This window comes from Phyllobates terribilis, unplaced genomic scaffold (assembly GCF_046119375.1).
Source record: "Phyllobates terribilis strain yellow unplaced genomic scaffold, ASM4611937v1 Scaffold_5__5_contigs__length_657084704, whole genome shotgun sequence".
Lineage (NCBI taxonomy): Eukaryota > Metazoa > Chordata > Amphibia > Anura > Dendrobatidae > Phyllobates > Phyllobates terribilis.
The window spans coordinates 148,215,321-148,241,121 of NW_027362765.1; the positions used below are offsets into that span (position 1 = coordinate 148,215,321).

Here is a 25,801-nt window from a genome sequence, read left to right on the forward strand (position 1 = left end):
ATATTTACCACCAACCTTTCAGATATGGAAGTCTGTCTAAGTTGGGTATTTATGTGCACAGATGTATCAAACGGGCTCGGTTTTTATTTTACTGCTCTATGAAAATTATCCTATTCCTTACATTGGAGTTGTCTCTTTCAGATACTGTTCACACGGCACTACAGATTTTCAAGCGTGTCAGATTGTAAACGGATCACTAGACCACTTATATGCATCAATTTAGAATGAAAATGGTCTGCTTGGATAGACATTGGACAGAGATCTCCAGTGTATTGGCTCATTCAGACAGCCCGATGGATGCTATTAAATGACCGACAATCAGCTATAAACACGTTGTCTGGTGCTCATTTACTGGTCTGTTTGCATAGGACAACTGAACTGCGATGGCGACCGAATAATTGCTGATACAATTGCCTTGTTCCCAAATGCAGTACATGTTATCGGCAGCACATCCCCCATTGCTGCAAAACCTATAATTTTTATGCATGCCTAAAAATTATCCCACCAGATGAACGACTGTTTGGGCCATTCATCAGGTGATTGCTGCCAATTTAGGTGGGCAGATAATCAGATACAAGAGTTAAATATGTGAAATGCCAGCCTGTCACAATGTCATTTTATTACCACTGTTTCCCGGAATATTATTTATTTTATTTTTTTTAAAGAGGCACACCCATCAAAATTTTTATCCCCTTTATGTTGCAGTCATCATTTTATATTGCACTCTGTACTTACAATTGCTCATTTTGCCTTTCTACCCAGCAATTTTGCTCTTTCCTCTGCTCTATGTAGAAACAGGAAGTCTCTTGTCCCTGTATGACTCATTCCCCTCTTCAACACCTGACCCAGCGCCTCCCACTCCCTCCTGCCAGGGACTTTTGCAGTGACTTAGGATTCATTCAGGGAAAATTGACCTCCTGTTTCTACATAGAGCTTAGAAGGATTCTGATAGTTCGTTTTTTATTACGTGATGTCATAGACCTAATGGAAAAGAGAAGAATTAACTGGGTGGAAAGGATAAATGAGCAATTGTAAGTACACAGTGCTATATAATATGATGATTGCAGTATATTAAGAGGATAAAACTGATGGGAGGAGGAGTACCTTTAAATCCGGCATATGGTTTCAGAGATATGGGTCTCTTTATACTGTATGTTGCTAATTTTTATGGCCTTTACTAAGGGGGCGAGGCTCACAGGGTAATATTATAGAGCAGCCTAAAGACACGCCCCCAGAGAATTCTCACCGCCCCCTTGGTAAAGATCATAAAAAGTAGCACTAAATAAAAAAGGAACATATCTCTGGCACTGCATGGTGGATTTTAAGGGCACAAACACCGGAATACTCAGAGGAGCAGCGGGAATAAAATGAGAGCAAAAACTGGCAACTTTTGATCTGTTGACTGTATGTTCTTCTGTGTTGTTAAAACCAGAACCTTGCCTTTATTGTACTGCTGCACCAGCACATAACCGGGAGTGCGTTCACATAAGTCGCGCTCGCCGACCGTCACATTCCCAGCTCCCACCTCGGAGGGAAGAAACGTTGGAACGGACTCATCCCACCTTCTTCTTCCCTCACCCCACCCAACCTTCTCACCGACAGCTTGCTAAGTGAATCAGCATAAAATATGCACAGTTTCTATGGTAACCAAGCAGCGGCAAGCACTGAGGCATTCTGGGTGATGGCCCGCATGAGGTAGCGACTGCTGGGATGACAGCACCAAGTAGTTGATTTTTGTAAACGAGCAGGATTAAATAAATCCATCAATTATCGCAGAAATTGATGCTGGTCTGCCATGCTCTAACGGTGATTTCATTCTTCTGAGGGGGAGGGCGGCCATGCACTCTGTGACTATGTATGTAGAATATATGCTGCAAGCGGCAAGATGTCTGCAGAGACGTCCGTGTCACTGACCTCCATAAACCACCAGCAGCGAGTGAATCCAGCTTTCCTGGCCGATCATCAGTCATTCGACCTGCAACTGCTGCAGGATTGAGTCATCCTGCATTTTAGTCGCCTCGCTCATCACTAGTGCTGGAGAGCCAACATCTTTTCACACAGTTCAGAAACTGCAGCCGTGTAGTGCACGTGTGTGCGGGGGTCCCCATGGCCCAGCGTAGTGATGTAATGGTGACCCCATAGACTTCTACAGGACTGCACTGTTATCGCATGCCCCGTCCTGTTGGGTGCTGTGTTATAGCGTTGGGCTAGGTTCACATTTGTACGTCTGCAGAGGTTGGACATATACGTTATGCAGACGTGTGCCTAACTTTTGATTTATAAGTTCAACGTATGTAATAACTTCATCTACAAATTACATTGGTTTCTATAAGAAAAAAATAATAATAAAAAAAAAATAAATATATATATATATATATATATATATATATATATATATATATATATATATATATATATATATATATATATACAGGGTCGGACTGGGGTGTCTGGGGCCCACAGGGAGAACTGACTCTAGGGGCCCACCTACTGCCATATGCAAATATCTGTTATCCGCTATCTCTGTTATAGTGGAGCATTGACTGGCGGCTCCTGCACATCTACTGTGCGACTCTAACTGGGATGTACAGTTCCGGTAGTTTGCATTAAATGGGTTCTTTGGTTAAAACAAGTTATTACTAGTGTTGAGCATTCCAATACTGAAATATCGGGTATCGACCGATATTCGTGGTATCGGAGTTCCGATACTGAGTTCCGATACTTTTACAATATTGAATACCGGAATCGGAAGTTCACATAATGCCTGCGCTCTGCAGTGTCTCTGAAGGATGACAAGCTGGATGGCAGCGCTCAGCGGCGATCCAGCCTGTCATCAGAATGCCATCCCAGTGTGGGAGAATTTTCCTGCTCAAGCGCTGACATTACATTATCTCGCTTACATTACAATTAAATGGAATAGCAGGAATTAATATTTTTGTAAGACGTTAATGCCACAGCCATGGTGGTTGTGGCATTACAGTGGTTGCCCAAATCGATGGGAACAGTGCTCACAGTGAAACACGAAAAGCCGGCAATTCATCAGCGGCATATACCGGTACCCGACAATTTAGAACAGAAAGAATAGAGCTTCACACATAGATTAGATAGATAGAAACTAGTGTTGCACTAAAATGCTCGGGTGATCGAAGCTCGGGCCGAGCTCGCCGTGATACTCGGGTGCTCGACCCGAGCAACGAGCCCAATGTTAGTCTATGGGAGACTCGAGCATTTTTGCGGTGGCACCCCCGGCAGTCTTTTAAAAGCCTAACAAGTGCCCAAAACGATAGTGACAGTGCTCAAATGACATGGGGACAGCATGGGGATCGCCCCAGGAAGCATTTCTGACCCCCAGGTCACTGCTGTCAACAACGTGGTCAGAGGTATTAAGCCACTTTTACAGGCTCACAATAAAACGAAAGTGAAACTTTTTTCCTGTGAAATATGTTAAGGAACATCCTTTCCAGGGAAAAGACTTGTGTATAAGTTAAAATAAATGACCAAAAACAAAAATACTCCTCCACACCTTCGGCTATGTTCACAAGTAGCATTTTTTATGCGTTTTTGCACTTTTGTATTGCTTTCAACTATGACAAATGCATTCACCGGGAAATGTCATTTTAACATTTTACAACCTTATCTGGCCATGTGCTGTGTGACACATGCGAAAAGTGCTGAAAAGACATGGGAACAGCATGGGGAAGACCCCTGGAAGCATCTCTGACTCCCAGGTCACTGTCTAAAAGTGTGCCCATCATAAGTGATCCTTGCCGCATCAGAAGATGCAGACTTGCAACTATCCCCATGCAAGTTCTAGTCCCAGGGCAGTGTTCAATTGTACCTCCCCCATTCCTTGCAATACAAGCGCAAGTATGCAGCCTGCCACCCACCCACCCCCAGGCTGCAATACCATACTGCTTGCTTGCTTGAACTTGAAATTGGGCCTTTTAGGCATGTGGAGGCGGAATCTGGCCACCACGTCATGGCTGTGTTGGCGGCCTGGAATCCACACTCAGTCCCCAGCCGCCCGGCGGCCGGGTGTCCATACTCAGTCCCCAGCCGCCCCGCGGCCGAGTGTCCACACGGTCCCCAGCCGCCTGGGGGCAGTCGGGTGTCCATAAACGGTCCCCAGCCGCCCCCATTTCTCCTTGGAACATCCCCCCACACACTTTTCTTAGCCCGACCTGCTTTAGGCAGCATTGGACGAGCCCACCAGAGAACCAGACTCCTCCGGTGGGCCCTGACTTCTCCATCGGTGGAGTTGAGAGTGCCAAGTTGAGGAGCATGATGATGATGACAGAAGTTAGCATCTGCTATGTTTTCTTTTAATGCAAGTGTAAGTGTGCAGCCTGCCACCCACCCACCCCCAGACTGCAATTCATACTGCTAGCTTGCACTTGAAATGGGGCGTTTTAGTTTAGAGGAGGCCGAAGCTGGCCACTACCTCATGGCTGCTTCGGCAGCGAGGTATCCATACTCAGTCCCCAGCCGCCCCTATTTGTCCTGGTGTGCCTTATACATAAGATTAAGCGCGTATACCAAAACATTACCTGTGCCCTCCCCAGTGCATTTAGTGGTAAGGAGAGCCTATTCCGCTGTAGTGTGTGCATGCCAAACCCCTGTTCATGGTACATGCGAAGATGCCTCCCACCTTGCACCTGTCGTTGCAGACTTGCAACTATCCCCATTCAAGTCCTTGTCCCAGGGCAGTGTTCAATTGTACCTCTCCCATTCCTTGCAATGCAAGCGCAAGTATGCAGCCTGCCACCCACCCACCCACCCCCAGGCTGCAATACCATACTGCTTGCTTGCACTTTAAATTGGGCCTTTTAGGCATGTGGAGGCGGAATCTGGCCACCACGCCATGGCTGTGTCGGCGGCCTGGTATCCATACTCAGTCCCCAGCCGCCTGGTGGCCGGGTGTCCACTCTTGCTCCCCAGCCTCCAGGGGGTGGCCGGGTGTCCATACTCAGTCCCCAGCCACCCCTATTTGTACCGGTAACCTTTCCCACACTTTTCTTAGCCTGGCCTGCTTTAGGGCAGCATTGGCCGAGCCCACCGGACTATCAGACTCCTCCGGTGGGCCCTGGCTTCTCCATCAGGGGAGTTGAGAGTGCCAAGGTGAGGAGCATGATGAGGATGATAGAAGTTAGCATCTGCTTTGTTTTGTTGTAATGCAAGCGCATGTATGTAGTAGCGGCTAGGCCTGAGGAGGTCAGCGTTTTGGCGCATATCCTACTTCCTCCGAGGATTGCTGGATGTTTTCCTGCTACTATCCAAGTTCTATGACTCCCGTTAAAACAAAGCTTCAGGTGATAAATGATGGATGAGGTAGTTGCAAAGGAGAAAGAGCAGGAGGAACAGGGACCATTCACATCAATATCAGGCCAGTCAACCACATATGTCTTGTAGGATATGTTTCTGTAACAAAAGGAGCGGTTCGGCTACACAGTTATAGAGCATACAGTGAGTGCAATTCCTACCAAAAATTTCGAGGCACTCCAATGCCCCGTGGAAATGACATGGAGGTCAGAGGGCGTTAACTAAACCTTTTTTTCCATTTATAGCAACTGGGTCTCCTGTGCACTGTTGGCCTAAGCAGTGAATGGAATGCTTTCCAAAAATTATGAGGTACTGCAATGCCCCTTACAAGAGCCATGTGTGGCACCCCAGGGGTCTGGTCACCACAGTAATAGAGATTACGTCGGAGAGCAAGTGGGAGGTTTCCTGGTCAGGATCCCTTAAACATGCAACATCCTCCTGCCCCAGTCCTGGGAGGGGAGAATTCTGCCCTTATAAACTGGATCTGGGGTGGGGTTGAGTGAGTCAGAGAACAGAGAACAGTCAGAGTCAGAGTGAGAGCAAGGGAAAGTAACAGCAAGGAGCTCTGTAGGAGCTAGGAGCTAAAGACGAGGGGCTGGAAGCTGAGCAGAGCTCGCCCTGGCAGAAGACAATAGGAACCGGACACAGGAGTCCAAAGCTGTGAGGACTTGTATATCCAGCAGCAGAAACCAGCCGGCAGGGAATTTCAGGTCCTCTGGCCATAGAAGCCCGGAGGCTCAGTCACAAGCAAGGGACCAGCACTGCCGTCGTGGAGCGGAGGCTAACAGAAGGCCCCAAGTCACCAGCCATACGGGTGAGCACTACACGGTACACTCAGGGACGTGGGCTACTTCTACCCGCTTACAGCAAGGTAGCCAGGAAGAGTGCAGACAGACGGGGAGGCCTACAACTCCACCTGGCCAGGGGAACTCCTGCTTGCTCACAGACTGACCAGGCCTCTTATGCTAGCCAGCACTCCCGGGAGGGTCTACCTTATAATCATCAGTAAAGACCCTGAACTGCACTGCAAAGACTCTGAGTCATTCCTGCTGCGCTTGTGCACCATCACCCCCATCATCCACACTCACTGCCCTGAGTCTATACTCCTCCCGAGGGGAGTTATCCCATTTTATGCTGCGCACACAACACCAGCCTCAGCGGTCTGCCTCGCAGTGGTGGTACTCCCTGACCGCAATCCACGGGTGGCGCAGTCGGACAATTAACCTCAAAACCTAAGAAAGATTGCCACTGGTTTGACCAGCCTGAGCCACGGGACCGAGTCACCGCCACGGAGACTACAGACCCCAGAAACCCGTCACCGGGTATCCCACACATGTGTACACACGGCCCAGGGGGCGCGTCACATGCAGTACAGCATATTACAAACATAAGTCCCATTATTGGGGAGTGGGTGTCCCATAGTATTTGCTTATGCCTTGCAAGCAAAAGCTGCCAAAAATTAGGACGGAGCAACTTGCAATGCCCCTTACAAGAGCCATGCAGTACAGCATATTACAAACATAAGTCCCATTATTGGGGAGTGGGTCTCCCATAGTATTTGCTTATGCTTTCCCAGCAAAAGCTGCCAAAAATGAGGACGGAGCAACTTGCAATGCCCCTTACAAGAGCCATGCAGTACAGCATGTTACAAACATAAGTCCCATTATTGGGGAGTGGGTCTCCCATAGTATTTGCTTATGCTTTCCCAGCAAAAGCTGCCAAAAATTAGGACGGAGGAACTTGCAATGCTGGCACCCTGGTGGTATAGTGGTGGTGGAGGCTGAGGATAAGGAGAAGAAGATTAAACAGCCGAAACGAGGAAGCGTATACCCATGTGTGAGTGTGAAGCGGTGCATGTGAATACACCTCCCGAAATAACACAGTGGATTTGACTTTATGTTACTCTGCTGTCATTTGGTGGTGATGAGAAGTCTGGCCCAATCCAGCCCTTGTTCATTTTGATAAGGGTCAGCTTGTCAGCATTGTCAGTTGACAGGCGAGTGCGCTTATCAGTTATAATTCCCCCAGCGGCACTAAAAACACGCTCCGATAACACGCTAGCGGCAGGGCAGGCCAGGACCTCCAAGGCGTACAGAGCGAGTTCATTCCAAGTGTCCAGCTTGGATACCCAATAATTAAAAGGCACAGAGGAATCACGGAGGACGCTGGTACGATCGGCAAGGTACTCCCTCACCATCTTTTGAAACTTTCCACTCCTTGTGAGAGTACCCCGCGCCTCAGGGCCTGTAAGCTGGACGGGTGTCAGAAAACTGTCCCAGAACATTGACAGTGTTCCCCTGCCTCTGCTGGATTGGAGTTGCATCTCTCTCGCCTGTACACCTTGGTTGGGCAACGAACTGTGACCTCTGCCGCTAGCGTGTTCAGATGGGAATTTTTTTAAGAGTTCTGCAGCAAGGGCCTTCTGGTATTGCCCCATTTTTGTAGACCTCTCCACCTCAGGAATAAGAGAGTGAAAGTTCTCCTTGTAGCAGGGGTCTAGAAGTGTCACCAACCAGTAATGACTGTCACCCAACATTTTGACAACGCGAGGGTCACGGTTAAGGCAGCGTAACATAAAGACAGCCATGCGTGTCAGACTGGTAACGGGCAAGATTTCCGTGTCCTCACCAAGATGACGACTGACCATGCTCTCCTCCTCCTCCTTCTCCTCTTCCTCCTCCCCCCTGTCCTCAGGCCACCCACGCTGAACCGACGGTATGACACTTGTACAAGTACTACCGTCTACAACGCATGATAGCAGCTCCTGTTCTTCCTCCTCCTCCTCTCCCTCATTGTCCCCCAATGCACGTTGGGATGAGATGAGGCTGGGCTGTGTGTAATCGCCCGCTACGGCTTCTTGATCCATCTCATCATGCTCTGGCTGCAATTCCTCCTCTTTAATTCTCTGCAGAGAGCGTTGCAAAAGACAGACAAGTGGGATGCTGACACTAATGATGGCGTCATCGCCACTCACCATCTTGGTGGCCTCCTCAACGTTTGTCAGGATGGTACATATGTCAGACATCCAGGTCCACTCCTGAGGTCTTATGTGTGGAGTCTGACCTGAATATCGACGGCCTTGTTGCAGCTGGTACTCCACAACTGCTCTCTTCTGCTCACAAATCCTTTGCAACATGTGGAGGGTAGAGTTCCAACGTGTGGGGACATCACACACCAGTCGGTGTGCCGGAAGCTGCAAACGCTGCTGCAACACAGCAAGGGCGGCGGAAGCTGTAGCCGACTTGCAAAAATGAGCTGACAGGCGGCGTACTTTCACGAGCAGATCTGGCAACTCGTGGTACGATTTAAGAAACCGCTGAACCACGAGGTTAAGCACATGAGCCAGGCATGGTACGTGTGTGATCTCACCTCGCCTCAGAGCCGCCACCAGGTTACAGCCATTGTCACACACGACCTTGCCGGGATGTAGGTTCAGCGGTCTCAGCCACAGATCTGCCTGCTCTTTCACAGCTGTCCACAACTCACAAGCAGTGTGAGGTTTATCTCCTAAGCTTATGAGTTTCAGCACAGCCTGTTGCCGCTTGGCGGAGGCAGTACTGCAATGCTTCCAGCTTGTAACTGATGTGATATCTGAGATGGAGGCTGAACATGAGGAGGAGGATGCGCAGGAGCTGTACACTGTGGGGGCAACTCTGACTGACATAGGGCCCGCAATCCTCGGTGTGGGGAGGATGTGTTCCGTCCCAAGGTCCGACTGGGTCCCGGCTTCCACTATGTTTACCCAGTGTGCCGTCAGAGAGATGTACCGTCCCTGGCCACAAGCACTTGTCCACGTGTCCGTTGTCAGGTGGACTCTCTCAGTAACTGTGTTGTTGAGGGCACGGCAGATGCTTTGGGACACGTGCTTGTGTAGTGCGGGGATGGCACAACGGGCAAAATTGTGTCGGCTGGGGACCGAGTACCGAGGGACGGCCACCGCCATAAGATTGCGGAAGGATTCCGTCTCCACCAGCCTAAAAGGCAGCATTTCCAATGCAAGCAGTCGTGAAATGTGCGAATTTAGGACTGTGGCCTGTGGGGCGTTAGCTGCGAATTTCCCCTTTCGTTCAAAGGTCTGGGATATGGACAATTGAACGCTGCGGTGGGACGTGGACGTGGACGTTGATGCTGTTTCTTGAGAAACTGCCATAACAAGTGAAGACTGAGAGGAGGGGGCATCTTTACATGCAGTATGGACAGGGGATTGCCTTGCACACAGAACAGGGGGTTCTATTGCACGCACAACAGTGGAAGAAGCAGTGGTGACACCCGCTGACACTGGTTGTGGACCCTGAGTTTCGCCCCACAAAGTCGGGTGCTTTGCTGCCATGTGCCTGATCATGCTGGTGGTGGTCAGGCTGGTAGTTTTGTCACCCCTGCTGATGCTGGCATGGCAGGTGGAACATATTGCCTTTTTGGGGTAATCAGCAGAGTCTTTAAAAAAATTCCAGACTCTGGAAGACCTACCGCTTGTACTGGCAACGTCCCTCGTGTTGGTGTTACGGGGAACGGTTGCCTGCCTTCTGTCTGCGGCCACCACACTGCTTCTTCCTGCCTGTTGGGGTACTCTGCCTCCCTCCCCCTGTGTGCTGCTGGCCTCACTCTGCATGTCCTCCTTCCACTTTGGGTCAGTTACTAGATCATCCACCACCTCCTCCTCTTCCACTTGCGCACCACGATCCTCCTCCTCACTTCCTGGCAATTGTGTCTCGTCATCGTCCACCTCTTGTGACAGATTGCCAACGTCGACTTCCTGTGGCCGTGGCGGTTCAAATATTTGGGCATCGCAACATGGGATCTCCTCTTCCACCACTTCAAGCGTATCAGGCGAGGGGCCCAAATATGGAAATGAACCAGTGAACAGCTCTTCAGAGTGTCCAAGTGTGGGATCACTTGCTGTCTGACGACACTCGGCATGGTGGGAGGAAGGAGCATCAGGGTGAGGAGGAGTATGCGGTCGAGACTCACGGCTACTAAGAGTTGACCGTGTGGAAGACAGACCGGAGGTGGTGGTGCCCAGGTAACTGGAAGTATTGCCTGCTATCCAATTAATAACCTGTTCACACTGATCAGTTCTCAATACTGGTGTTGTTCTGTGCTTCCCTAGTAATTTGGTCAAGAAGTGGGAGCGAGAAGATGTGGCTGTTGGTTGTGGCACATTTTCACCTTGGCCACGGCCCCGTCCTCTGCACGAACCATCACCAGAACGTCCACTTCCACGTCCCTTGCCACGCGCCTTGCCCATTGTAAATGAAGTAAAATAGCTTACACTTGCACTATCAATGGAAAAAGGGTAATAAAGAGTAGATTAGAACCGTGGAAGAGGAAAACCACAGTTATTGTTTACTGGGGTATACCACACTTTTTTAAATAGAGATATTTGCGGCTGAACAGTGAGCGACACACTCAAACTGCTTTTTTTTTAGATACCAAAGGCCCAAAACTGGATAGTACAGCGATTTGACCCGTGGAACTGCGAAACCACACTGGGATGTCGGGCCTACACAAGACTATTTTCAACAGATATATTTTTGTGTCACAACAGTCAGGAGACACTACTGTTTTTCTTTATGGAAAAAACTACCAAAACCTGAATAATAGAGATTTTTTACCGTGGAACCGCAAAACCACAGTTATAATTTACTGGTGTATACCAGGCTTTTTAAAATATATATATATATGCGGCTGAACAGTGAGCGACACACTCAAACTGTTTTTTTTAGATACAAATGGCCCAAAAGTGGATAATACAGAGGTTTGTACCGTGGAACTGCAAAACCACACTTGTATTTCTCGGGCCTACACCAGATTATTTTCAACAGATATATTTGTGTCTGAAAAATCAGGGAGACACTATTTTTTTTTTTTTTTTTACAGCAAAAAATGCAAAAATCAGGATAATAGAGATTTTTTACCGTGGAACAGCAAAAGCACACTTCTGTCTCTCTGGCCTACACCAGACTATTTTCAACAGATATATTTGTGTCTGAAAAATCAGGGAGACACTATTATTATTTTTATACAGCGAAAATGCCAAAAACAGGATAATAGAGATGTTTTACCGTGGAACAGCAAAAGCACAGTAATAATTTACTGGTGTATACCAAGCTTTTTAAAATATATATATATTTGCGGCTGAACAGTGAGCGACATACTCAAACTATTTTTTTTAGATACAAATGGCCCATAGAACTGCAAAACCACACTTCTATTTCTCTGGCCTACACCAGACTATTTTCAACAGATATATTTGTGTCTAAAAAATCAGAGGCACACTTTTTTTTTTTGGGGGGGGGGGGCACCAAAAGGTTAATAAGATGGGTATTTGTACATTGTGAAGGAGGAAAAAAAAAAGAGGATTTAGATAAAAAAAAAAAGGATTTTTCCTGGCCCCCGGGACCTGGAGCTAAGTCTAGCAATTTCAGCAACAGGAGCAGCACACAGGACTGTAATGCAGCGTTTGCTGGTATAACCACTGCGTCTCCTATACAGCCTGCCTGCCTGCCTGATATACCTGGGATGGATATTAGTCCTGAGAAGGACTGTTTGTTTGATCTGGCAGCCTTTACAGACCCTACACTAACTATTTTGCAGGATATACAGTGCAGACCAAAAGTTTGGACACACTTTCTCATTTAAAGATTTTTCTGTATTTTCATGACTTTGAAAATTGTACATTCACACTGAAGGCATCAAAACTATGAATTAACACATGTGGAATTATATACTTAACAAAAAAGTGTGAAACAACTGAAAATATGTCTTATGTTCTAGGTTCTTCAAAGTAGCCACCTTTTGCTTTGGTGACTGCTTTGCTCACTCTTGGCATTCTCTTGATGAGCTTCAAGAGGTTGTCACCGGAAATGATCTTCCAACAATCTTGAAGTAGTTCCCAGAGATGCTTAGCACTTGTTGACCCTTTTTCCTTCACTCTGCGGTCCAGCTCACCCCAAACCATCTCGTCTGGGTTCAGGTCTGGTGACTGTGGAGGTGTGTTTGGGGTCATTGTCCTGTTGAAAAATAAATGATGGTCCAACTAAACGCAAACCGGATGGAATAGCATGCTGCTGCAAGATGCTGTGGTAGCCATGCTGGTTCAGTATGCCTTCAATTTTGAATAAATCCCCAACAGTGTCACCAGCAAAGCATCCCCACACCTCCTCCTCCATGCTTCACGGTGGGAACCAGGCATGTAGAGTCCATCCGTTCACCTTTTCTGCGTCGCTCAAAGACACGGTGGTTGGAACCAAAGATGTCAAATTTGGACTCATCAGACCAAAGCGCAGATTTCCACTAATGTCCATTCCTTGTGTTCTTTAGCCCAAACAAGTCTCTTCTCCTTGTTGCCTGTCCTTAGCAGTGGTTTCTTAGCAGCTATTTTACCATGAAAGCCTGCTGCACAAAGTCTCCTCTTAACAGTTGTTGAAGAGATGTGTCTGCTGCTAGAACTCTGTGTGGCATTGACCTGGTCTCTAATCTGAGCTGCTGGTAACCTGTGATTTCTGAGGCTGGTGACTCAGATAAGCTCATCCTCAGAAGCAGAGGTGACTCTTGGTCTTCCTTTCCTGGGGCAGTCCTCATGTGAGCCAGTTTCTTTGTAGCGCTTGATGGTTTTTGCAACTGCACTTGGGGACACTTTCAAAGTTTTCCCAATTTTTCAGACTGACTGACCTTCATTTCTTAAAGTAATGATGGCCACTCGTTTTTCTTTACTTAGAATTTGTATTATGGCAAGAAAAAAGCAGCTAACAGTCTATTCAGTCAGACTATCAGCTGTGTATCCACCAGACTTCTGCACAACACAACTGATGGTCCCAACCCCATTTATAAGGCAAGAAATCCCACTTATTAAACCTGACAGGGCACACCTGTGAAGTGAAAACCATTTCCGGTGACTACCTCTTGAAGCTCATCAAGAGAATGCCAAGAGTGTGCAAAGCAGTCATCAAAGCAAAAGGTGGCTACTTTGAAGAACCTAGAATATAAGACATATTTTCAGTTGTTTGACACTTTTTTGTTAAGTATATAATTCCACATGTGTTAATTCATAGTTTTGATGCCTTCAGTGAGAATGTACAATTTTCATAGTCATGAAAATACAGAAAAATCTTTAAATGAGAAGATGTGTCCAAACTTTTGGTCTGTACTGTATCTCTCCCTAAATCAGCAGCGCTGTCCCTACACTGTCTGATCCGGAGCGACTGTGTCCAAGATGGCGGCGCCCGGTTTTAAATACTCGAGGTGACGCTGTGCGGCCAGCCAATCACTGTAATGCCCACAAACAACATGGCTGCGGCATTCCAGTGACTGGCTGGCAATCCCTGCATGTTCATTGGCTCTGTAAAGAGCGCCAAACATGCAGGGCGGAGACCCGAGCTCCCGCCCGAGTAACCCGGAAATGCTCGGTGCTCGCCGAACATCCCGAGTAGCGTGATGCTCGGGCGAGTACCGAGCAGTGTCGAGCATGTTCGCTCAACACTAATAGAAACATGTCAGTCACATATATAAGAAGTACAGTGACAGTATTGGTTACTGTACTTGTCATTTAGTGTTAAAGGATTTATTTAAAAAAATAATAGTGTTTTCATGCACCGTCTCTTTAAAAAAGCTGGCCGGCAATTCAGCATCGGTACCTGACAATTTAGAACAGAAATATAGAGCATCACACATAGATTAGATAGATAGAAACATGTCAGTCACATATATAATAAGTACAGTGACAGTGTTGGTTACTGTACTTGTCATTTAGTGTTAAAATAAAGAATTTATTAAAAAAAAAATTGGCGTGGGGTTCCCCGTAATTTTAGTCTCTAGCGGAGATTAAGCAGGCGGCTGGGGCAGATGTTTGAAGCCTGGGAAGGGGGTAATACCCACGAAGCTTCCCAGGCTACTAATATCAGCCCCCAGCTGAATACCTAGCCTTTACTAGCTATTAAAATGGGGGACCCCCCCCAAAAAAAATGACATGGGGTCCCCCCTATTTTAATAGCTAGCAAAGGCTAGGCAGACAGCTAGGGGCTGATATTAATAGCCCAGGAAGGGTGCCATGAATATTGGCCCCCTCCCAGGCTAGAAACACCAGCCGTTAGCCGCCCCAGAAAAGGCGCATCCATAGGATGTGCCAATTCTGGCACTTAGCCTCGCTCTTTCCACTGCCCTGTAGCGGTGGCAGTGGGGTAATAGGGCTGGGGTTGATGTCAGCTTATAATGCCAGCTGACATCAAGCCCAGATTAGTAATGGAGAGGCGTCTATAAGACACCCCCATTACTAACCCCATAGTCAAAGTTAAAAAAAAACACAAACACCCAGAATAAAGTCCTTTAATTGAAATAAACACACAATTCTTTATTGTTCTAAATTAAACCATACTTACCGTCACGCCCATTCCAGCTGAAGCCAACGATCTCCTGCAATAAAAGTAAAATAATAAAGCAACATCATCCTTACATTTCCATGGTTCCCAGGACGGCTTCAGTTCTGCTACATTCACATGACAGGCTGGATCGCAGCAGAAAGCTGTCATCCAGCCTGTCATGCCGCAGACACTGAGAAGCACAGGCATGCTTGCGCTCCTCAGTGTCTGTCTGTGACGGCATTCAGATGAGCCGACAATGAACTCAGCTCACCTCATGCACGTCACTGACAGCGTGGGAGAATTCTCCTGCGCATGCGGTGAGCGTGAGAGACTCGGCTCATCTGGATGCCGTCACAGCCTGACACTGAGGAGCGCAAGCATGCCTGCGCTTCTCAGTGTCTGCGGGATGACAGGCTGGATGGCAGCTTTCTGCTGCGATCCAGCCTGTCATCTCGATGTAGCAGAGCTGGAGCTGTCCTGGGAACCATCGAAAGGTAAGGATGATGTTGGTTTATTATTTTACTTTTATTGCAGGAGATCGTTGGCTTCAGCTGGAATGGGTGTGATGGTAGGTATGGTTTAATTTAGAACAATAAAGAATTGTGTGTTTATTTCAATTAAAGGACTTTATTCTGGGTATTGTGTTTTCTTAAATACTTTACTAGAAATTCATGGCGGTCATGTCTAATATTGGCGTGACCCCATGAATTTCGGGCTTAGGGCCAGGTGATAATGCCAAGCTGGCCCTAACCCCTACATTACCCAGTGAGCCACCGCACCAGGGCCCTGGATGAGTTGGGTACAGCGCCAGAAGATGGCACTTCTATGAACGCGCCATTTTCCGGGGCGGCTGCGGACTGCAATTTGCAGCGGGGGGGGGGGGGGGGGGGCCTCCCTGCGCTGCGGATTCCAGCCCCCTGCTGCCTAGTTGTACCTGGCTGGACACAAAAATAGGGCGAAGCCCCACGTATATTTTTTTTTAATTATTTCATGAAATTCATGAAATAATTAAGAAAAAAAGGGCTTCCCTATATTGTTGTGTCCAACCAGGTACAAATAGGCAGCTGGTGGTTGGGGGCAGCCCGTTCCTGCCTGCTGTACCTGGCTGGACACAAATATAGTGCGAAGCCCCACATCAATTTTTTTTTAATTATTTCAGGAAATTCATGAAATAATTTTAAAAAAATTGACGTGGGGCTTCGCACTATATTTGTTTCCAGCCAGGTACAGCAGGCAGGAACAGGCTGCCCCCAACCACCAGCTGCCTATTTGTACCTCTCCGGACACAGCAATATAGGGAAGCCCCTTTTTTCATAATTATTTCATTTAGTTCTTGAAATAATTAAAAAACAAAAACGTGGGGCTTCGCCCTATTTTTGTGTCCAGCCAGGTACATCTAGGCAGCTGGAGGCTGGAATCTGCAGCGCAGGGAGGCCCAAGCTTTCTGCCCCCCCCCCGCTGCAAATTGCAGTCCGCAGCCACCCCACAAAATGGCGCGTTCATAGAAGCGCCATCTTCTGGCGCTGTACCCAACTCATCCAGGGCCCTGGTGCGGTGGCTCACTGGGTAATAAAGGGGTTAGGGCCAGCTTGGTATTATCAGCTGGCCCTAAGCCCGAAATTCATGGGGTCACGCCACTATTAGACATGACCGCCATGAATTTCTAGTAAAGTATTTAAAAAAACACAACACCCAGAAAAAAGTCCTTTAATTGAAATAAACACACAATTCTTTATTGTTCTAAATTAAACCATACCTACCATCACGCCCATTCCAGCTGAAGCCAACGATCTTCTGCAATAAAAGAAAAATAATAAACCAACATCATCCTTACCTTTCGATGGTTCCCAGGACAGCTCCAGCTCTGCTACATCGAGATGACAGGCTGGATCGCAGCAGAAAGCTGCCATCCAGCCTGTCATGCCGCAGGCAGACACTGAGAAGCGCAGGCATGCTTGTGCTCCTCAGTGTCAGGCTGTGACGGCATCCAGATGAGCCGAGTCTCTCACGCTCACCGCATGCGCAGGAGAATTCTCCCACGCTGTCAGTGACGTGCATGAGGTGAGCTGAGTTCATTGTCGGCTCATCTGGATGCTGTCACAGCCAGACACTGAGGAGCGCAAGCATGCCTGCGCTTCTCAGTGTCTGCCTGCGGCATGACAGGCAGGATGGCAGCTTTCTGCTGCGATCCAGCCTGTCATGTGAATGTATCAGAGCTGGAGCCGTCCTGGGTACCATGTGAAGGTAAGGATGATGTTGCTTTATTATTTTACTTTTATTGCAGGAGATCGTTGGCTTCAGCTGGAATGGGCGTGATGGTAAGTATGGTTTCATTTAGAACAATAAAGAATTGTGTCTTTATTTCAATTAAAGGACTTTATTCTGGGTGTTTGTGTTTTTTTTTTAACTTTGACTATGGGGTTAGTAATGGGGGTGTCTTATAGACGCCTCTCCATTACTAACCTGGGCTTGATGTCAGCTGGCATTATAATCTGACATCAACCCCAGCCCTATTACCCCACTGCCACCGCTACAGGGCAGTGGGAAGAGCGAGGCTAGGTGCCAGAATTGGCGCATCCTATGGATGCGCCATTTCTGGGGCGGCTGACGGCTGGTATTTCTAACCTGGGAGGGGGCCAATATTCATGGCACCCTTCCTGGGCTATTAATATCAGCCCCCAGCTGTCTGCCTAGCCTTTGCTAGCTATTAAAATAGGGGGGACCCCACGTCATTTTTTGGGGGGGGTCCCCATTTTAATAGCTAGTAAAGGCTAGGTATTCAGCTGGGGGCTGATATAAGTAGTCTGGGAAGCTCCGTGGGTATTACCCCCTTCCCAGGCTTCAAACACCTGCCCCAGCCATCTGCTTAACCTCCGCTAGAGACTAAAATTACGGGGAACCCCACGCCAATTTTTTTTTAAGAAATCCTTTATTTTAACACTAAATGACAAGTACAGTAAGCAACACTGTCTCTGTACTTCTTATATATGTGACTGACATGTTTCTATCTATCTAATCTATGTGTGAAGCTCTAATCTTTCTGTTCTAAATTGTCGGGTACCTGTGTATGCCGCTGCTGAATTGCCGGCTTTTCATGTTTCACTGTGAGCACTGTTCCCATCGATTTGGGCAACCACCTCCCCCAATACATTCTACATTATTCTTAGTTGTTTTCCTTCATGTAGAATTAACCTACAAGGAAAGAAAGGGTTTATTTTCATTCTGATATTTGTGTCCCATTGACTTGCATTGGTTTCCGGTATCGGAATCGGCGATATCCGATACTTTCTGAGTATCGGCCCCATCCAATCCGATCCGATATTTCCTGATATCGGAAGGCATCGCTCAACACTAGTTATCACTGATCCATGGGATCCACAGGATCGGTGATCACTTATTGATCGTTTGGGTCCGAACATTGGAAACTGCACCGATCGGAAAAATGGGAAACGCTTATCCCTGACAGGACACTTATCCCCATTTTAAAATGCAGCGACAGGTGGGACATCTGACTGCAACCTCATTCATTCTCTTGGGGGCTTCCAAAAAAGAGCAGCGCTCACAGTCACTGAGGGAATGAATGGATCAGTGGTCGCATCTCACATGCCACTCCAGTCTAATGGGGGAAAAAAGCTTCACATTCTGCCGATTGTGTCCCAGCAGTCAGACCCCCACCAATCAATATTATCACTAATCCTGTAGAGAGGTGATTACTTCTTTTCACCAGAGAACCCCTGTAAGTGCATCTCTGCCACTCTAGTCCAAGTATTTAATCTCTAAGGTCACGGCCCCACTATCAGTATTTGGTCAGTATTTGTTCTCAGGAGTGGGAGCCAAAACCAGGTGAGAAACAATCAGAGAAAAGGTAGAATAGAAACAAGTCACCAATTCTGCATTTATCTCTCACTCCTTGTTTTGGCAGCGACTCCTGAGAAAAAATACTAACCAAATACTAATGGTGGGGCTGTGGCCTAATGGAAAAAAATTTTTTCCTAGTTAATATCAGCAAGAACAAAATGACCGCCATACACAACCCAGTTCACTATATCAACACCAATAATACCACATACAAAAGGGACAAATATCGCCACACCATGACTAGATCACATGTTACCACCACATAGTGACCGAATAATACCACATACAAGGAACAAATACGGCCACACCATGACCAGACCACATATTACCACCCCAAAGTGACCAAATACTACAATACTGATCATGAATACAAACCACAATACTAACAACACTGTTATTACCACCAGCGACATTATACACAGGAGCTCTGTATATAGTGTCAGTGTACAGGTAATACAGGGATCACCAGTGACATTATACACAGGAGCTCTGTATATAGTGTACAGTGTACAGGTAATACAGTGATCACCAGTGACATTATACACTGGAGCTCTGTATATAGTGTCAGTGTACAGGTAATACAGGGATCACCAGTGACATTATACACAGGAGCTCTATATATAGTGTCAGTGTACAGGTAATACAGCGATCACCAGTGACATTATACACTGGAGCTCTGTATATAGTGTACAGGTAATACAGTGGTCACCAGTGACATTATACACAGGAGCTCTGTATATAGTGTACAGGTAATACAGTGGTCACCAGTGACATTATACACAGGAGCTCTGTATATAGTGTACAGGTAATACAGTGGTCACCAGTGACATTATACACAGGAGGTCTGTATATAGTGTACAGGTAATACAGGGATCACCAGTGACATTATACACAGGAGCTCTGTATATAGGGTCAGTGTACAGGTAATACAGTGATCACCAGTGACATTATACACTGGAGCTCTGTATATAGTGTACAGGTAATACAGTGGTCACCAGTGACATTATACACAGAAGCTCTGTATATAGTGTATACGTAATACAGTGATCACCAGTGACATACACAGGAGCTCTGTATATACTATATACACACGTGGTCAGAATTGTTGGTACCCCTCGTTTAATGAAAGAAAAACCCACAATGGTCACAGAAATAACTTGAATCTGACAAAAGTATTAATAAATTAAAAATCTATGAAAATGAACAAATGAAAGTCAGACATTGCTTTTCTGCTTCCACTGAATTTTTAAAAAAATAAACTCATGAAATCGGCCTGGACAGAAATGATGGTACCCCTGAAAATAATGAGACAAAAGGGACATGTTAAATCAAGTTGTGCCCACTAATTAGCACCCCAGGTGTCTACAATCTTGTAATCAATCAGTGGGCTTGTATATAGGGCTACAGATACTCACTGTGTTGTTTGGTGACATGGTGTGTACCACACTCAACATGGACCAGAGGAAGCAAAGGAAAGAGTTGTTTCAGGAGATTAGAAAGAAAATGATAGAAAAGCATGTTAAAGGTAAAGGTTATAAGACCATCTCCAAGCAGCTTGATGTTCCTGTGACTACAGGTGCACATATTATTCAGAAATTTAAGATCCATGGGACTGTAGCCAACCTCCCTGGACGTGGCCGCAGGAGGAAAATTGATGACAAATCAAAGAGACGGATAATATGAATGGTAACGAAAGAGTCCAGGAAAACTTCTAAAGAGATTAAAGGTGAACTTCAAGCTCAAGGAACACCAGTGTCAGATCGCACCATCCGTCGTTGTTTGATCGAAAGTGGACTTCATGGGAGATGACCAAGGAGAACACCATTGTTGAAAAAAATAAATAATAAAAAAGCCAGACTGGAATTTGCCAAACTACATGTTGACAAGCCACAAAGCTTCTGGGAGAATGTACTATGAACAGATGAGACAAAAATGGAAGTTTTTGGCAAGGCACATCAGCTTTATGTTCACAGACGGAAAAATGAAGCATATCAAGAAAAGAACACTGTCCCTACTGTGAAACATGGGGGAGGCTGTTATGTTCTGGGGCTGCTTTGCTGCATCTGGCACAAGGTGTCTTGAATCTGTGCAGGGTACAATGAAATCTCAAGACTATCAAGGGATTCAAGAGAGAAATGTACTGCCCAATGTCAGAAAGCTTGGTCTCAGTCGCAAGTCATGGTCTTGGACAAGGATAATGACCCAAAACACACAGCTAAAAACACCCAAGAATGGCGAAGAGGAAAACCTTGGACTATTCTGAAGTGGCTTCCATGAGCTCTGACCTAAGTCCTATTGAACATCTCTGGAAAGAGCTGAAACATGCCGTCTGGAAAAGGCAACCTACACACACGAGACAACTGGAGCAGTTTGCTCATGACAAGTGGGCCAAAATGGCTGTCGAGAGGTGCAGAAGTCTCATTGACAGTTACAGGAATCGTCTGATTGCAGTGATTGCCTCAAAAGGTTCAACAAAATATTAAGTTAAGAAGAAAACCATCATTTCTGTCCAGGCCTATTTCATGAGTTTAATTTTTTTTTAATTCTGTGGAAGCAGAAAAGCAATGTCTGACTTTCATTTGTTCATTTTCAAAAATTTGTAATTTATCAGATTCAAGTTATTTCTGTGACCATTGTGGGTTTTCTTTCATTAAACGAGGGGTACCAACAATTTTGACCACGTGTGTAGTGTAAAGGCCCCGTCACACTAAGCGATGCAGCAGCGATCCCGACAACGATATGACCTGTCAGGGATCGTTGCTGCATCGCTAATACATCGCTGGTGAGCTGTCAAACAGGCAGGCTCACCAGCGATGAGGGGAGCAGCGATATCGTGGAAAGAATCGTTCCACGATGTCCTGCTCCCGTTACCAGCCTGCTGCAAGCAGGAGCAGGCTGGTAACTATGGTAAACATCGGGTTACTAAGTGCGCGTGTGCCCCTAGTAACCCGCTGTTTACCATGGATACCACTCTGCTACGGTGTGCTGGAGCCTCCGCTCACCGTAGCAGAGTGGTATCTATGGTAAACAGCGGGTTACTAAGTGCGCGCGTGCCCCTAGTAACCCGATATTTACCATGGTTACCAGCCAGATCGTTGGTCCCGCTGGTCACACACAGCGATGTGTGCTGGCCAGCGGGAGGCCAACGACCAAAAAATGGTCCAGGACACTTTGCAACGATCAGCGACCTCACAGCAGGGGCCTGATCGTTGCAAAGTGTCACACATAGCGACATCGCTGGTGAGGTCGCTGGTGAGTCACCAAAACCGTGACACAGCAGCGATCTCGCTAGCGATATCGCTTAGTGTGACGGGGCCTTAAGTGTACATGTAATACACTGACTCACCAGTGATGTTTCTAGGTGAAGTCCTTCATCTTCGCTTTTCTTCTTCATCTGGCACAGACAGCCATCACTTCTTCCAGACAGGAATCATCTCTGCAGAAAATAACACACAGTTACCAATAACTGATCTCTTCTAGAGAATATTCCCACTTTTCCCCCCGACTTCTACACTATACCAGTTGAAGAAAAAAAGCAACATAGTGCCGTCCAGCACAGTAACAGGACCCCTCTTTTGTCCCATCCCATGGAAAACAATTTCCTAAAAAGTAAATTATATTATAGAAGTAATAATGTAATAATAATAATTGGAATCTAAAGTAATAATGTTCCCCACTGGCCACCATAAACTAATAAAGCATGTTCCTCAATCTGGCCCCCAAACAGTAATTAAGTCCCTTGTCTAGCCAGGCACCCCCATATGTCCCTTCTGGCCCCCATTTGTCCAGTGTGACCCCTCCATATATTTATCCTAGCACACGTGTATCGAGCCTGCCCCCTCCCATATACCCATCCTAGCCTCCCCCATGTGGCCAGCCTGCCCCCCCACATATCCATCCTTGCCTCCATGTTTCCAGCCTGCCCCCCCATATATCCCCCCCATATATCCTCCATGTGTCCAGCCTGCCCCCTACATATCCATCCTGGCCCCCATGTATCCAGCCTCCCCCCATATATCCATCCTGCCCTTCCCTCCTGCATATATCCATCCTGACACCCCCCCCCCCATATATCCATCCTGGACTCCCATGTGTCCAGCCTGCCCCTCTACATATCCATCCTGTGCTCCATGTGTCCAGCCTGCCCCGCCCATATATCCATCCTGGCCTCCATGTGTCCAGCATGCTCCCCCTACATATCCATCCTGGCCTCCATGTGTCCAGCCTCCGCCCTCATATATCCATACTGCCCTTACCCCCTGCATATATCCATCCTGACACCCCCCATATATCCAGCGTGCCCCTCCATATATTTATGCTAGCCCACGTGTATCGAGCCCGCCCCCCCACATATCCATCCTGGCCCCCCATGTGTCCAGACTGTCCCCCCCCCATATAAACATCCTGGCCTCCATATATCCATCCTGGCCTCCATGTGTCCAGCCTGCCCCCCTCCCATATATCCATCCTGGTCTCCATGAGTCCAGCCTGCCCCCCCCCCATATATCCATCCTGGTCTCCATGAGTCCAGCCTGCCCCCCATATATCCATCCTGGCCTCCATGTGTCCAGCCTGCCCCCCTATATATCCATCCTGGCCTCCATGTGTCCAGCCTGCCCCCCCATATATCCATCCTGTCCTCCATATGTCCACCCTGCCCCCCATATATCCATCCTGGCCTCCAAGTGTCCAGCCTGCCCCCCATATATCCATCCTGCCCCCCATATATCCATCCTGGCCTCCATGTGTCCAGCCTGCCCCCCATATATCCATCCTGGCCTCCATGTGTCCAGCCAGGGCCCCCCCTTGTGTGTCCAGCCAGGGTTCCCCCCTTGTGTGTCCAGCCAGGGTTCCCCCCTTGTGTGTCCAGCCAGGGTTCCCCCCTTGTGTGTCCAGCCAGGGTTCCCCCCTTGTGTGTCCAGCCAGGGTTCCCCCCTTGTGTGTCCAGCCAGGGTTCCTCCCTTGTGTGTCCAGCCAGGGTTTCCACCTTGTGTGTCCAGCCAGGGTTCCCCCCTTGTGTGTCCAGCCAGGGCTCCCCCCTTGTGTGTCCAGCCAGGGTTCCCCCCATGTGTGTCCAGCCAAGGTTCCCCCTTGTGTGTCCAGCCAGGGTTCCCCCCTTGTGTGTCCAGCCAGGGTTCCCCCCTTGTGTGTCCAGCCAGGGTTCCCCCCTTGTGTGTCCAGCCAGGGTTCCCCCATTGTGTGTCCAGCCAGGGTTCCCCCATTGTGTGTCCAGCCAGGGTTCCCCCATTGTGTGTCCAGCCAGCCTACCCCCATTGTGTGTCCAGCCAGCCTACCCCCTTGTGTGTCCAGCCAGCCTACCCCCTTGTGTGTCCAGCTGGGCCCCCCTTGTGTGTCCAGCCAGGGTTGCCCCTTGTGTGTCCAGCCAGGGTTCCCCCCCTGTGTGTCCAGCCAGGATCCCCCCTTGTGTGTCCAGCCAGGCTACCCCCTTGTGTGTCTGTCCAGCTGGGCCCCCCCTTGTGTGTCTGTCCAGCCGGGCCCCCCCTTGTGTGTCTGTCCAGCTGGGCCCCCCCTTGTGTGTCCAGCTGGGCCCCCCCTTGTGTGTCCAGCTGGGCCCCCCCTTGTGTGTCCAGCTGGGCCCCCCCTTGTGTGTCCAGCTGGCCCCCGCCTTGTGTGTCCAGCCAGTGGGTCCAGACCATTACACACACACACACACACACACACACACACCTCTTACCTTCCTGCGCTCCCGTGCGGTGTCCTCCTACTCCTGAGTTGCACGCCTCCTTCACAGCAGGCGCATGACGATGACGTCATACGCCGGCCGGCGAAGGGAGACACGCAGCTTCAGCTGCTTCACTGGGACGTGCGCCGCGGTGGTTCAGGTAATGAACGCTGCGTGCGCGCGTCCCTGCATACACTGTGCCTGCGCTTTTAAAGGGCCCATGCCCCTTAAAACCGCAGCATATTTTTTTGTTCTCTTCTCCCCCTCTCCTCTGCAGCAGGGGGCGGGGCCCACCGGGAAACTCTCTGGGGAGGTACAGAGGAGTAAACCTTTTTTTCCTTCACCAAAATGTACACACTTAAGCCTATGGAAATGTACCGCTTTATGTTAGAATACAACTTCCCCCCGAAAACTTGTAAAAGACAATTATTATTTATGGAACAAAATACCTAGTAAACTTCATCTTTCTTTGCATCAAAAAAAAAAAGTGCCCTCCTCTGTTGACAAGGAGCAGCTGAATCTCCGACAGGATCGCTCAATGACCGGCTTCGGGTACAATAGGCAGGTAATTGCCTCTGTTAGCAACTACATGCCTTTTTTTTAAAGTCCTGGATATGCCCTTTAAAGTGTCCCACATAAAATATATCTATGTACTTACCCCCCGGAGCACATTAATCAGATGCCATTGATAAAATGGGGATCTGTTCTCTTTACCTTATATAATGTGATGATGTACAGTATGTGACCAGCTCATCCTCATTTGCACATATTTTTCGAGCGCCCCATCTTCATTTCTTCCTTTAACACAATGTAAATCTTATCATTAAGGTTCCTGCACTGATCAAGACTAATCAATACTGTCTATGTTGTTCTTTATAGGGGAAGAGGAGTCTGTATTGGGCCCTCCTCCATCTGTTGATGAGGCTGCCAACACCCTCATGACCCGACTGGGCTTCCTCCTGGGTGAAAAAGTCAGCGAGGTCCAAGCTGCTGGTCCCCAGTACAGCATGGAGGGACAAGAAGAAAACCAGGTGAGCGGGATGGATCTAGTGATAATGGTTTAGATTGATGATTAAACTATTGTTAAACCAGATCAGTCACCAGATTTCACAATACAAACTGCATACATAGTTAAATAGATATTAAATCTTATGAGACTGGTGTACTTACCTTGTATATCCATGTCCAACTAACCAGTGATAGAGCTCATGAGTCTAAGTGTATTCAGCCTCTGCCTGCACAGCCTGAGTGGCAGCTGCAGCTTGTACTGAGCAGTGTGAGATCTTAGCAGCAGCAGGCAGGAGAGAGGTTGAGGAAATGGCAATCGGGCTAGGTGGGCGGAGTTTACATTGTACTTTCAAAATGCTTTACACAGCCATTCTGACATGGATTTTCTTAGTGAGTTCACCAGCCTCATCAAGTCAGATCTATTTGTACTGTGAAACCTTTATCATCTTCATCAGTTCTGTTATCATTATTACATTTAGTAAATGTCAATTGTGGTGATGTAGACCAATAGTCAAGGAATTGCTGGCTGGCAGAATGAGGTGTCCTTGCTAGTAGCTGAGGATATCCTGATGGAAAT

General features: G+C 47.7%; 1 protein-coding gene and 1 long non-coding RNA gene across 10 annotated transcripts in view; one reads left to right on the plus strand and one right to left on the minus strand.

Annotated features, from left to right (window-relative positions):
- Positions 1 to 25,801, plus strand: part of TANC2 (tetratricopeptide repeat, ankyrin repeat and coiled-coil containing 2) — a 483,567-nt gene that overhangs the window by 402,238 nt on the left and 55,528 nt on the right. For all 9 annotated transcript variants that reach the window (XM_073683149.1, XM_073683148.1, XM_073683153.1 and 6 more), the window contains one exon: positions 25,096 to 25,247. In XM_073683149.1, the coding sequence (XP_073539250.1) occupies positions 25,096 to 25,247 (152 nt within the window). The remainder of the gene's footprint in view (positions 1 to 25,095; positions 25,248 to 25,801) is intronic.
- Positions 1 to 25,801, minus strand: part of LOC141272433 (uncharacterized) — a 66,944-nt gene that overhangs the window by 11,637 nt on the left and 29,506 nt on the right. The window lies entirely within an intron of this gene.